We start from the raw sequence: 13,999 nt of genomic DNA on the forward strand, positions 1-13,999 counted from the left end.
TCCACCCTGGCTGGGCCCTGCTGGGGTCACCCCGGAAACCCCCTTCCCCCTCTGTGCTTCAGTTTGCCAGAGTAGACATGAAGCAGTGAGTCAACCTCTGCGGTCCTCTTTGTTTGCCTGGGACACCAATTCCAGGGGTCTGTCGGGACCATGTCACCAGGCGGCGGACTCAGCAGCGGGAGCAGAGGACCTAGGTGTTCCAGTCCCCACACTCTGTCTCCCCAACCCCAACAGAGGCTGGGCCAACAGGAAGTGAAAGCGAGGAGCTCTGGGCCAGCCCAGCATCGGTCTGCTGATTGGCCTTGCCCCGGCCCAGGCTGGAGTGGCTGTGGTAATTGGGAGGGGGAAGGGGAGTGGGGCGGGCTGCTCACTTGTCAACCATGGCCTTGAAATCCAACACGCCCTCGATGAATTTGGCAGCGAACCTGGGGGGACCAATTAGAGATCAGAGGCTGTGTGGACTCCTCGAGGGAGGTCCCTGATCAGGGACACCCGTGGGCTGATGGGAGGGGCCTAGTCAAAGGAGACAGATTGCTTCACTTCTGATTCACCACTTGCAGTAAGCATGAAGGAGTTCAAGGGCAGGACCTGTGTTTGAGTCCCAGCTTGCCTTTCTGAGCCAGCTTTCTCTTATCTCTAGAGGGAGAGCTCTTAGAGGGCCCAGGGAGATGCTTCAGCCAAGCCCTGGCAGGATGTAGGTGTAATGAATGGAGGTACGATTATAGCTGGTTTACTGGTCAGTGCTGGTGGATTCTACCCACACAGGGCCTGAAACCCTGAACCACAGCCTGGAGCCTGGAAGGAGGTCACCCTTCTCTGAAACCTCAGTTATAGAGGGACCTGGGACCTTGGGGGACAGGGAGTATGAATGGGAGGGCAGTGGCTCAGGGTGTCCCCTCTGATAGGTACCTTCCTGTCTGGGGGCCTCTGTGTCTCCCAGGCCACCTCTCTCAACCTGACCTTCCTCCTTGGATGGTCTGGGCCACGCCAATCACGCCTGACACCTGGGCTGCCCCTGGACCATGTGGACCACGGGCTGGAGTCTGAGCCAGAATTCTTGGGGTACCCTGGTCCCTTTAAGAGAAACAGGTGGTAGCCCTGGGTGGCTGGTCCTTGGGCAGGAGATCCCTGTCACTGGTATTTTTATCCCTGGTAGTCCCGGAACAGGGGCCAGGGCAAGTGACATGGCCAAATGTGGAAAAGGGGACTGTGTATAAAGTCACCCTTGTGGCCAGTTGGAGTGAGAGAGGAGGGTGGTGAAGTATCAGAACTGATGTGAGGGATAGCCTCAGGTTTAGAGGGAGGGAGGAGACATGGTCCACAGTGTGGTGACCAGTTATAAAGCTGTAGAGCCAGGAAGACCCTGCTTTCTGGCCCGGATCAGCCAATCCTGAAAGGTACTCTTGGGCAAGCCCTTTCATTGCTCTGAGCCTCAGTTTCCCCATCTGTAAACTAGGGATGATACTCCCGACTTCATAAGGCTGAATGTGGGGATGAAAGATAATGACCAGGACTGGGGCCCCTGCAGTCTCCTGAGGCATTGGACGTCAGGACCCTGAACATGCCTGGAGCCCTGTCCCAGTCGCAGCCACTCACCGGAGCTGTCCCTGCAGGTCCACAAAGTCCTGTTTGGGCAGGGCCACACCAGGGCTGGAGTAGATGACCAGGGGCTGGCGGTACTGGAGGTAGGCTGTTTTGAGCCACCATTCGGACAGCTGGGAAAAAGACAAGAGCCTGTGAGGCATGGGCGGGGAGCTGGCTGGGCCCCTTCTGCCCCCACTATAGAGCGCAGATCCTCAGTGTGAATGCTCAGATCCAGAGCCCCCCACCCCCTTCAACCCACCAGCAGCACCCCATCATTTCCCCTTCGCCTGAGGCAATCCACCTTAGCAAGATAAATCAGACAATATTGCCAAGCCAAAGATTCCAGAGAGAAAGACCGGGCAGGAAACCTGAGGGTGGGGGTGGAGTGGGGTGAGGGGAGGAGGCAGAGGCAGAAATGGGAATCATTTTCCTTTCTTTTACAAACCTTTTTTTTTTTTTTTTTTAAGATTTTATTTATTTATTTGAGAGAGAGTGAGAGCACAAGCAGGGGGAGCGGCAGAGGCAGAGGGAGCAGCAGGTTTCCCACTGAGCAGGGAGCCCGATGCGGGACTCGATCCCAGGACCCTGGGACCATGACCCGAGCCGAAGGCAGACGCTTCACCGACTGAGCCACCCAGGCACCCCTCTTACACACTTTTGGTCAATGATTTTACTACTTTTAGAAAGAAAAAAATATATGCCGGATAGGGGCGCTGGGTGGCTCAGTCGTTGAGCGTCTGCCTTTGGCTCAGGTCATGATCCCAGGGTCCTGGGATTGAGCCCCACATCGGGCTCCCTGCTCAGTGGGAAACCTGCTGCTCCCTCTCCCACTCCCCCTGCTTGTGTTCCCTCTCTCGCTGTGTCTCTCTCTGTCAAAAAAAAAAAAAAAAAAAAAAAAAAATATATATATATATATATATATATATATATATATGCCGGATAGACAAAAAAGGGAAAAAGGGAAAAATCTATAAAGTCTGATGAATGTGTTTTTGATTGTCCCAGGGAGACATTCTCCAGGGAGCCAGGAACGCACGGGCTCAGTGCAGTGTAGCCCTTGGGACCCTGGTCCTCCGTGGCCTGGGTTTTGTTGGTGTCAGACTGGGGTGCAGACACTCCCTTGGGTCTCCAGGTCAGGGCCATCTTGGGAAAGCTCCCTGTGAGGGTAAATCACTGCCGTAGTGACAAGATGTGGGTACCACATCCTGTGTCTCCACCTGGTGGTCTATCCTCTGCCCAAGGGGCGCTAGTTCCACTGGGGGAGCAGTCTCTCTGGGGACCAGCCATGGACAGGCTGTTGAAGGCTCCTATCCCCAGGCTGTGCAGCTATCACTGACTATCATCCTTGAGCCTTACGTGCTGACTGTACTACCCCCCTCGCTCTGCCCCTGCAAGCACATGTCTAAAACACCTCTCTGGCCGGTCTCTCCATCCCAGGTGCCCCACACCCCCACTGTGTTTCCTCTCCCCTCTCAAACGGCAGTGGGACCTGCCTCTTCACTGAACAGTTTCTGCTTGGGGAACTGCTGGCCTGCAGCACCAGGCCACCAGCCGTGGGCCCCTGGCAAGGGGTGAGGGAAGGTGATGTGCCCAGGTTATACAGCAGGCCGGGGAGGAACGTCTGTCTGCTGACTTGTGACCTGAGGACAGGGCTCCTGGTCGGCCAGACACTCCTGTGTAGCTCAGGGCCTCCCTGAGAGCAGCTGTGTGGCTCTGGGCTTTCAATCTACCCCTCTCGGCCTCAGCTTCCTCATCTGTGGGTCAGGGAGGAGCAGACAGGAATTCCCTCCCCTTGGGAGCAGCCGGGCTGCCCTTCGGCCAGGGGCCCCCACTCCATTAGGATCTCAGGGCCTCTGGCCAGAGCTGGGAAATAAGGGGAGATCCTGCAGATGTGGGCGTTCCCCTGCTGAGAATCTGCTGGGCACGAGGGCCCTGTGAGTGGAGAAGGGGATACCCCTACCTCTTCAGCTAGAAGCTTCTGTGGGAAGGAGTTCCGGGATAAAAATGTTGGGAAACCGCCAGACCACAGACTCTCTAAGTGCCTGCCAAGGCTCAGTACATGCCAGCCTGCCAGTTGGTGACTCCTAGCTCCTGTGTGCAGCCCCCAGCCCTCCACCTGCCCCACTCAGAGCATCTCCCACCTTATATGGCTGAAACCCGGCTCTGGTTCTCTCCCACAAGACTGCTCCCCCCTCGGCCCGCCCCGTCTTGGCCAGTCTCCCTCTCCCCCCGGCCCCTGGCCCGCCACGCAGTTGCTTTAGGTCAGGACGGCTCCCCCCACAACCCCCATCAGCAAGGGCCACTGGTGCTGCCTCCAGAACATACACGGGACAGAGGGAACTGACTCATCTGCCCTCTCCCTGCTGGCATCTCCCTTGGGGTGCCAGTGCCAGCCTCATCCCATGCCTCCCACCCCCACGCCCGCTTCCCTCCCTGCAGTTGGGGGGGTTCCTTTTCCACCGTGCTGAGGTGCAAGATGCACACAGAAAAGAGCACGGAGCATCAGTGTGGACCCAGTTTCACGAGCTGTGCACACCTGCATGACAGATGGGGACAAGGAACCAGGGCGACCTGACCTGTCACTGAACAGGACCAATGGCCCACTTGGAGCCATCCTGTGGCCCCCTCCCACGGGACTCCAGCCCAGATTCCTTCCTCTGATGCGCCCCACACCCCCAGCCCCAGGCCACCGCTCTACATTCCAGCCTTGGCTGTTGGACATGCTAGGCTCTTGCCACCTTGGCCCAGTTGTTCTCTGTCTCAGATCCAAGGCCACCTCCCCGCTGCCCACTCAAAACAAAGACACTGCCATTCTCCTCTCTCCCTTTTTTCTCCTGGGGAAATTCACTGCCGGAAAGAAACTCATCCACTCACCTGTATGCTGGTTAATCACCTTGCTTCCCACCCGCCTTGAATGTCAGCCCCAAGGGACCATGGACTGTGTCCTTCTTGCTCGCTCAGGGACCGGCCTAGTGCGAGGCACAGAGGAAGCGCTCAAGAAACCCCGTGGCACGAAAGAATGTGCCAGAGCAGCTGGTGCTAGGAAATTCAGCATGAGGCCGGCACCAGGCCACAGCGAGGGATGCTCTCATGACCTGAACCTCTGAGAGGGCCCCAGGCCCCTCAACCCGTATGGGAACAGGGAGCTCCACTCACCCAGTTCTCCGTCTTCCTGGCCCTGCGCTCCAGCCCCTTCTGCAGGCGCTCCCCTACACCCCCTGCGGTCTGAAACTCTTCCACCAGCTGCTTGGTCTGGGCCCACTCCTCCTCGCTCACGATGGGCTGCAGCGCCTTGAGGTAGCGGTCCAGGGACTGGCGGAGCGCGGGCACGGGCAACCGGGGCAGCGAATCCTGGTGGGCCTTGAAGCGGCTGGAGACATTCATCAAGGAGGAGGGCCTGAGGAAGCCCAGTGGCTTCACCTGCAGGCAGCAGAACATCCTGCTCATTCTCACACCGGCTCTGGAAGACCCTGGTAATCCTAAAGCTCTGGTCCTGGGCACTTATGTGCCCATCCCTGGGGTCAGAGACAGCCTCTTGGGTGGTGCCTCCCTGGCTTCCCAGCCCTCACACTGTAGGTGTCTCCACCTCTCTGGGGCCTGGGGATGCAGGTAGGGGGATGGGCAGGGGTGTGGCCACTGATCCCGGTAACCGGGAACCAAGTCAGGATGAATGGCACCTGTTGGAGGTGGCAGAGCTGACAGCGACCTGTCACCTGTCTGGAAGCAACAAGGCCCCACCTTCTTCACCCTAGCCCAATGAGCCAGCCAGCAAGCAGCGAGGTGACCGCTCCCACCCAGGGGTCCCCGCCTCCATTTCTCCCACCCTTGCCAAGCTGGGAGATGAGAGGCATAAAGAGAAAGTCAGAAAGAGCCGGAAGACGACAGCACCTTTGGGCGAGGGCCAGGCCTTGGTTTTCATCTGTCTGTGGGATGGGCACAGAGGCAGCATAGGGGCAGTGCCGTGGTAAGCAAGAGCTAAATGGCCTGATAGGTGGGTAGGAGGTGGCAGAGAGAGAAAATTGGGGAGATTCTGGAGGTGGGCAGAAAGAGAAATAGGAGATCCGGGGGCTGTGGGCAGCAGTGGATAGGCAAGTGGCAGAGGATTGTTCCATACCTTCTCTTTCTGCTGCCCGTCCTCCATGGCAGGACTGAGGTTCTGAGCCCTGTCTTTCTGCCTTGGGCTGGGCCTCTAAGCCTAACTGTGCTACCCAGTGGGCGAGCAGAACCTAGCAAGAGACAGCCACTTGCCTGGGCTGGAAAGAGAAGACAAGAGCCAAGATTCAGGGGGGACGCAGAGGCGGAAGTGGCAATGGCTTTGGTGGCTAGGGTGGCATCTAGGGTTGTGGCGGTGGCAGGCATCCTTCTTGGCTGCCAGAAGTAGAGGATTAGGGAGCAGGTGAAGGGGCTGGTAGTAGGCACCAGAGTAGGAGGAAACCTGGACTATGTTCTCCTCTCTTCTCTGGGTGGGTCTGGTGCCAGGGCGAGGAGGAATTTTTAAAAATCCACCTGTTGGAATCTGCGTAGGTTTGTTTAATGATGGAAAACTTGCCTGGAGGCAGAAACTGCCTGGCCACTGAGATTCCACCACAACTGTGAAATCAGTCCTGTAAACTGGGGTGGGTGCAAGACAGCAGACACTGGGAAAGGGCCATTAAGTGGCCAGGGGCTGCTAAGAGCTCATCCCGTTTTCCTCCAGTACCCTTGGAGCCCTTCTGGGGGCCTCCCTTCCACCAAAGCCTGCTTCTCTTGAGCCGTCACCTGGGGGCAAGAGTGGAGGACTTCGGGCACTAAAAAAATAAACTGAAGGAGGAGGCAGCTGGTTTTGGGATTCTGCTAGATTTGAGTCACCAGATCCGGGGGATTCTGGCCAAGTCTCTCCTTGCCTCAGTTTCCCCAGCCGTAAAGTGATCAGGCCACCCAGCAGGTCCTGGAGGATGACCTAGAAGCTGTCTGTCAGACGGGGGCACTGCTCGGTGTCAGTGGCAAGGGTGACATGGAGCCTTGGGGTTCTGGGAGATCTGGAAGAGCCTCTGGGCCAGCGGATGAGTAACCTCAGCCCCCTGGGCCAGGTAGTGTCTGTTTGAACATCCTTCTTGGTATAGACAGAAGGAGATACAAGCAGAGATATGCTTGGAGGAGAGAGGAAAGGAACTCAAATCAGAGTGGCAGCACTGCTTGCTGCCCTGTGGGGAGGATTCTGGGGTAGACATGGACAAGCTGGCGGGGAGGGACTGGTGGCGACAAAGGGTATGGGGCTGCCAACTGCTGCCTCCTGCCGGTTCAGAGGATCTTCCAAGCCGCCCAGCTTGAGGCCTCCACATGAATTTCTCTGGCCACACAAAATTCCCCAGGGGCCATTTGATAAGCCCAAGGAGACTGACCAACTGGATGAGGTTGGAGAAGTGGCTCTGGCCTGGGCATAGATGGCTCAGGCTGAGTATGCGACAGTTGTGTGAGTCAGGGAATAACTGGGGGAAAGACCCCCGGTCCCTCAGCCCCTTGGCTCTGGGTCTAAGGGTGGAGGTGCTGCCTGAAGCCAGGGTCCCCACTATCTTTTCCAGGTGGCTGGAATTTAGAGCCACACGACGTGCGTTCGATCGGATCTCTGACCTTGAGCCTCCGTCCCCTCCTCTGCCAAGCAGGGTTAGTCCACCTGGGGATCCCACCCCAGCAGCTGTTGGCCGGGCAGGACAGTGGCCACCAGGCCGCGTCGCCTCCATGGCCTGTTTCTCCGTTCCGGCGCAGCTGCGTGTCTGGCCCGACTCGCGGCCCGCCCGTCCTGTCCAGGGCCCGCCCGCCCGGGTTCCTCGCCGTACTCACCACGGTCCTGACCGCGAAAGCCAACATCTCTGGGGCCCGCCCGCGGACACACAGTCCGCTCCGTCCGCCGCACTGGGCAAAGTCCCCGCCGTTGCCTCCGCCTCCGCCGCCGTCGGTGGGTCCCCGCTAGAGTCTCCGGGCCAAGGTTGCAGAGTCACCGCCGGAGGCGGCCCGGCGCCCACCCACCGGGCCGGGCGGGCGGCGGGCTGGGGGCCCCCGGGAGGAGGGTTCTTGGGGCGGGGCCACCAACCGGTTGCGCGCCCGGGCGGCTAGCCGCGAGCGCGGGGCGGGGCTGGCCGGGGGCGGAGCCGAGGGCGCAGTTAGTGGTCGCGAGACCCCGCGAGGCCGCGGAATCCAGGAAGACGGGCCAAGAAGGCTGCTGTCCAGCTCGCCGTCTCCCACCTCCACAGGCTGTCTAAGCTGTTGGAGGCAGTCGCGTGCACCCCTCTCGGTCCATCTGGTGTCCTTGAGCTCTACACAACCATGTCAATAAGGGAACGTCCTCTAATATGCCTCGGGATAGGGTCGCAGATGACAGGTGGGGAGCGCCCCGCACAAGCATGGCTGCCGCGCTCCCACAGCCCGGCCGACCGCGGGCTGGTCGGGAGGTGAGCCGGCCGTTGGCGCGCATGCTCCCAGCTGCCCCGCACCAACGTGGCCGCCGCCTCCCCGTGCGCGCCGCAGCCGCGAGCCGGCCGTTGCTGGGCATGCTCCCTGAGTGCCCCGCACCAGCATGGCGGCCGTCCTCACGGGGGTGATTTCAAGTCTCGGTTTTCTGTCATAGCCGGCTGGTGCTCCTTTCTCTTCAGAAAGCTCCGAGCGCCTGGTGGAGCCGGGCAAAGGGAGGGGGTGCGGAGGTGAAAGGTGAGAGGGGACTGCAGGCATTCGGGCCGGCTCCCGGCGGCAGGAAGATGGCTGAGGGCGAGCGGCAGTCGCCGCCAGGTAGGACGGGCCGGGCCCGGCCGGGGTCGGGTAGGGGCGCGGGGGCGGCGCCCGGCGCGGAGGCGGGGAAGGGGTGTGGTGGTGGGGGGGGGCTCGGCGGCGGGGGAGGGGGCGGGTCGGGAGGTGGAGGAACTCGGGTGGTAGAAGCTGCTGGGCCCTGAGGAAGACGTGTTGGGGGTGTCTGGGGAGCCGGCAAGAACCCGGGGCTGCGAAGGGGTGGCGGGTGGGGCGCGACACCTGAACTTGGGGAGCCCGGGCAGCGCCGTGGCCCGTGGGGAGGCCTTTTCCACGTCCGGGCTGCTTGTGCTGAAGTCAGCTCCTGAGCTGGTGGGGAAGCTGCCAGGGATGGGGTCGAAAGTGATTCTGGTGGCTGCCTTCTTTATTAGACCCTGCTCAGGGGGTGAGGGGTGGTGCTCTGTGGGCCTGGGCCTGCCTCCACCCGGCTTCCAGACTCCTCCGCACCCTGCGCACCCCTCATCCGCCTACCCTCTCTCCCTCTTGGAGGCGGGTTTCAGTGGCTGAAAATGTACTGAGAGAAACTGCCCTTGGTTGTGCAAACCACTAATTTAAAAAAGCTGGTTGTGCAAGATGAGCCTCTCCCTGGCATCACGATCTGTAACTTTTTTTTTTTTTTTTAGATTTTATTTATTTATTTGAGAGAGCAAGAATGAGAGAGAGAGAGAGTACATGACGGGGAGAGGGTTAGAGGGAGAAGCAGGCTCCTCGCTGCTCAGGGAGCCCGATGCGGGACTCGATCCAGGGACTCCAGGATCATGACCTGAGCCGAAGGCAGTCGCTTAACCAACTGAGCCACCCAGGCGCCCACGATCTGTAACTTTTATTTACACTGTGGCCTGGCTTTATTTAGTTCATGTCCAGTAACTGGGGAAAGGATCTTCTAGAGACCCGTTTCCTGGAGAAGGGGAAGCCTGTTTGCTGACCCCCGCCTCCCGCACCCGAGCTAGGAGGGACCGACCGTAGATGATTTAAAATTCTGACAGGGCGAGTAGATTGGCCAAACACAGCTAATGTTTTGAACGCATTGGATATTCCTTCTAACTGTCTTGCATTTTGGGATCCCTGGAAAGGACTCAGGAAGGAGAAATTATGAAGATCAAAAAAGGCATCCCCTTCCCCGCACCAAATAGATGAACAAAGAGCTGGGTATGGTCTCTTAGGGCATCTGAAACCAGACGTTTACTTCATTTAGTACAAAACTTCCGTGCCTGTGCCCTTAGAAGTTCGGTAATGCCTGTGAGAGATAGAAGCCAAGCGGAATTCTCAGTGAGATAAATGTGTCTCCGAAGTTGGGTGGCTGGGTGAGATAGCCCACGCACTGAAAGAGATGAAGGCACAGGGAGGATATCTATGGCTGGAAAGAGCCAGGTGCCAGGAGGTGGTCCTTCTTTGAAGTTTGAAACAGGACATTTTGGAAAAAGGAGAAAGAACTACTTCACTCAGACAGGGTAGTGATGAAAACCTTGGATTTTAGAGTTGTTCAGACCTGGCTCTGCCTGGCAGATCACATTCTCTGAGCCTTGCTTCTCTCTGAAAATGGGGCTGTTAATACCTTCAACAGAGTTGTAGCGTGTGTTCCGTAGATGATGTGGGCAAAACATGGGGCATGGGGAGTAGTCAGGAAATGTTGATTGCTGTTGTCCTTTTAAAAGGTACAGGTTGAACATGTAGGCTGGTTCTCAAATGATAGATGATATTACATTATACTTTGGGGGGGGGGTTAGGGAACATCTCTAAAACTCTAGATACTTCCATCTTTTACTGTGAGCTTGTAGGGTATCCACCTGTCCCGTGACACCTTTGTCAGAGATAGAGTCTGAGGCCGGAGGGACTCAGTTATCAAGACCCTGGTTTGAAGGCTTGTTTCTTTTATTTGAGATTGCATATTCTGGTAACAACATGTGTGTATGTTTCATTAGTGGTTGTTGCAATGCTTCCTACAAGGTAGCCATTCCTCTGGTACCAGGCCTGGCTTGGACGGTTTCCCACCTGTGAAATAACTCAGAAAGTCTGTCTCCTGGCAGGGAACTTACAGAAGGGCTCTCTGTTCCTAATGATCATTTGCAAGTTGATTATTTGGAATGTGGAACACATTTTCCCATAAAAACAATGATGTTAGGTTACCAGCCTGACCTATAAAGCTTTTAATTTAATAGCGTCTTTTTTTTTTTTTTCTTTTTAAGATTTTATTTATCGGGGCGCTGGGTGGCTTAGTCGTTAAGCGTCTGCCTTTGGCTCAGGTCATGATCCCAGGGTTCTGGGATCGAGCCCCGCATCAGGCTCCCTGCTCCGTGGGAGGGTTGCTTCTCCCTCTCCCACTCCCCCTGCTTGTGTTCCCTCTCTCGCTGTGTCTCTCTGTGTCAAATAAATAAATAAAATCTTTTGAGAGAGAGAGAGAGAGAGACAGCATGAACAGGAGGGAGGAGGCAGAGGGAGAGGGAGCAGCAGACCCCCGCTGAGCAGGGAGCCCGAAGTGGGGCTGGATCCCAGGACCCTGCGATCATGACCTGAGCTGAAGGCAGGCCTTCACAGACTGAGCCACCCAGGCACCCCTATTTAATAGCATATTAAGGTAGTAATTTACTAATAGTAGGGGCCTCAATTTTGGGTTCTGGGAACAGGGCTTATAGAACAGGTGGGAGGAGGAAGAGAGTTTCTGATTTGTTTTTTGGGCTCTGGTTTCAATTTTGAATTAGGCAGAGGTTTGCCTTGCTCTCATCTCAGATTCTCTATCCTCCTCCTCAGGTCTCCGGGTATCCTAGAGCTTTCCCTTCCCTTGGGGCCTCTCCGGGCATGCTCCATTCTCCCAAATGTCACATGTTCCAGAACCATCTTAGGCCCATGTCCCCTTTCTCCATGCAGGCAATGTCAGCTAGATTTTAGGAGGACAGCAGGGGTACAAATTTATCGTATGTCGTGAATGACTCTTTCTGGAGAGTTTGGGTTTTTAAAGGAAGGTGTTAACTAATACAACAGATCTTCAGTAGTGGATTCAGGCACGGCCCCTGTCCAAGACCCTTGGGGCCAGGTGTATTTTGGAATTCAGGGTTCCCCAGATTTCAGAAAGGAGCACCCCACAATCAAACAAAAATACTTCTGCAGGAAAACCTAAATTCCCTAAGAGGGATCTGCAAAGCCTATAAATGTCCTCACGTTGGTTTAGGTTTAAGTTTTGTACCAAATGAATTTGTGCCAAACTTATTTTAAAAACTTTGGGTTTTTAGAACTTTTTGGATTTTGGAATTATGGAGAAGAGACTGAAGGCTTGTATTTCCCAGTGTCACAAAGTAAAGGGAATCCTGCAGTGTGGGCCAGGTATTTTTGGCTAGAGAGGCCACTCATACTAAGCAGTCCACTTTGGTGTGAAGTTTGCTTCTGGGTCAGCACATGGAACTGCCCTGTGTTTTCCTTTCCCCAAGTTCTGCAAATATAGAAACTCCATTTAAAAGTTGTTTTTTTTTTTTTTTCTGATTACAAAATTACTGTATGCTAATTCTTTTTTTTTTTTTTTTTATTACGAAAGAGAGAGAGTGCGAGTGCACGCTCAGGCTTGCGAATGTTGGGGGGTAGGGAGAGAAGGAGAGGGAGAGAGAGAATCTTAGGCAGGCTCCATGTCCAGCACGGAGCCTGATGCGGGTCTCCATCTCATGACCCTGAGATCATGAGATCATGACCTGAGCTGAAATCAAGAGTTGGGTGCTCAACTGAATGAGTCACCCAGGCGCCCCATACTGTATGCTAGTTTTTAATAGCAATATGTAGCTTAGAGATGGAAGTCCCTTATAAATCTTACCTCCTAGAGATGACTATTAATTAACTTTGGGGTTTAATCCTTCAGATTTTTCCAGTGTATATGCTGATATACATGTTACTTATACGAGTATGTATAGCTATTTTTGCAATAATGAGATTATGTTATATATAATATAGCTTAATTTTCTTTTTTTACTTATTAATATCTAGGCTGTTTTCCTATGTCAGTAATTTAGGTTTTATTCTTTTTAAAAAACTATGAAGATTTCCATTATGTGAGCATATTAGTATTTACCCATTGCCTTGTCAATTGATATATGCGCTGTTTCTACCTTTTTTCCATGCAGTAAGTGCCTTTATATACACCTTGGTGTATATAAAGGTGTATATAAAGGGTTGATGCCTACAAGTAGAACTGTTGGCTCCATGGGTCTGTGTGGTTTTTACTTCAAAAGTCAGTGCTGAGTTGCCTCCTCAGCAGATTCTACCAAGGCTCCCACTAGCAGTGCAGGAGAGTTCCCGCTTCCCCATTCCCAGTTGATGCCAGATGGTTTTAATCTGCCACCCTGATCTGGAAAAGCCATCTCATCTAATTTACATTTCTGTGCTTACTCAGAGGTTGGCAATTTTTTTCAAATGTTTATGGGTGGTCGTTTGTAATTTTTTCCCTCCTTCTTTGAATTGCCTGCTTCTGTCTAAAAGGTCAACTTCGTTTTATTTTTCTAACCATTCTCCGGTGAGGGAGCAGGAGGTGAGGGCACCGCGGAGCAGCTGAACCCGTCAGTTGTTGAGGGCATCGTCAGTACGGCGGGGCTCCTGGCTGAGGGTGGAAAGGCGGGCGGTCAGTGGATTTGGCTTGATTGTCCTGGGAGGACGTGTCTGGTTTACCCTAGGGACTGGGGGTTGGAGTCTTGGTTTAAACGTGTGTGTGTGTGTGTGTGTGTGTGAGAGAGAGAGAGAGAGAGAGAGAGAAAGTTGGGTTGAGGGGGAAGATTCTATTTATCTATTTGCTTCTTCACTCTCTTTGTCAAGATTCTTCGGAGGATATCCCTCCAGCCACTCAGAACTTCATCATTCCAAAAAAGGAGATCCACACAGTTCCAGACATGGGCAAATGGAAGCGTTCTCAGGTACCAGTGTGTAGGGCCAGAGCTGGGATGAAGAACTTGGGCTTTTTCAAAGACAGTGAGCTCCTGACCTTCCTTGTTCTTGGAACCAGAGCTGTTAGAAGCTAGGGAGAGGACTGTCCCCCTCTTTCTGGGGGAGAAGTTACAGCTGGTCTCGGAGCCAGTGTGTCTCAGAGAGAAGAGGTTATCACTCTCATGGAAACCTAGGCCAGGGAGGTGGCTGGGCCTAAAAATACCTAGGAACTGGGACCTAGAGCGAGGGGAAGTGCAGACCAGCTTTCTGTGCTGCTCAGTCCAACGGTGGGCAGGAAATAACAGCTTCTACCTCCTGGGCTTCTGGCAGAGGCTGTGGAAAGATTGGGACTAAGAAAAAGAAAGCCAATTTCAAATCCCCAGGGAAAGCCTTGGTCCCAGCTCCAGCCAGGTGTCCACACCTGGTCTGCTCACCTGGGGCTGGGGGGGGGTCACTTGTGCAGAAAGGCAGGTTCTCTTTAGGGAGTCCGCTGTGCTGACACTGAGCCCACATCCTGCAATGGCCGTGGCTCTTCTTGGGCCATGCAAGTCTTCCTGGCTCCTCTTTCATAAGCCTGCCTTCGAAATATTTGCAGATGGTTATCATGTCTTTTCTGAGTTATGTTCTCCCCCTGAATCTTCACCAGGATAAACACCTTAGTCCCTTCAGCTGCTCAAAGGACACATTTGAGTCCCTTCGTCATCTTGGTTGTTCTACCTCAGGGTTTCTAAACCTCAGCACT

The 13,999-nt window shown here is 54.9% G+C and overlaps 2 protein-coding genes and 1 long non-coding RNA gene across 7 annotated transcripts in view; 2 read left to right on the top strand and 1 right to left on the bottom strand.

Moving 5' to 3' along the window:
- CRAT (carnitine O-acetyltransferase) overlaps positions 1-7,703 on the bottom strand; it is a 14,474-nt gene extending 6,771 nt beyond the window's left edge. The window contains exons 1-5 of one of the 2 annotated variants that reach the window (XM_045883305.3): positions 7,405-7,703; positions 5,699-5,837; positions 4,741-5,004; positions 1,597-1,715; positions 372-425 (exon numbers count right to left, since the gene is read on the bottom strand). In XM_045883305.3, the coding sequence (XP_045739261.1) occupies positions 372-425; positions 1,597-1,715; positions 4,741-5,004; positions 5,699-5,725 (464 nt within the window). In that variant the 5' untranslated portion in view covers positions 5,726-5,837; positions 7,405-7,703. The remainder of the gene's footprint in view (positions 1-371; positions 426-1,596; positions 1,716-4,740; positions 5,005-5,698; positions 5,838-7,404) is intronic. The other variant, XM_045883304.3, reaches the window with a different exon arrangement.
- Positions 7,704-7,743: 40 nt separating this feature from the next.
- Positions 7,744-13,999, top strand: part of PTPA (protein phosphatase 2 phosphatase activator) — a 30,226-nt gene continuing 23,970 nt past the window's right edge. For 2 of the 4 annotated variants that reach the window (XM_045883307.3, XM_064579330.1), the window contains exons 1-2: positions 7,744-7,942; positions 13,150-13,247. In XM_045883307.3, coding sequence (XP_045739263.1) covers positions 7,888-7,942; positions 13,150-13,247 — 153 coding nt within the window. In that variant the 5' untranslated portion in view covers positions 7,744-7,887. Of the gene's footprint in view, positions 7,943-8,050; positions 8,347-13,149; positions 13,248-13,999 lie in introns of those variants that run through there. The other 2 variants (XM_064579331.1, XM_045883308.3) reach the window with 2 other exon arrangements.
- Positions 8,477-11,880, top strand: LOC135362695 (uncharacterized). The gene is made up of 2 exons (XR_010407662.1): positions 8,477-9,510; positions 10,548-11,880. It is a non-coding gene; the product is annotated as an uncharacterized LOC135362695 (long non-coding RNA).

Source organism: Mirounga angustirostris, unplaced genomic scaffold (genome assembly GCF_029215605.1).
Source record: "Mirounga angustirostris isolate CCGP_5_RB_7025 unplaced genomic scaffold, mMirAng1.0.hap1 SCAF_15, whole genome shotgun sequence".
NCBI classification, from domain to species: domain Eukaryota; kingdom Metazoa; phylum Chordata; class Mammalia; order Carnivora; family Phocidae; genus Mirounga; species Mirounga angustirostris.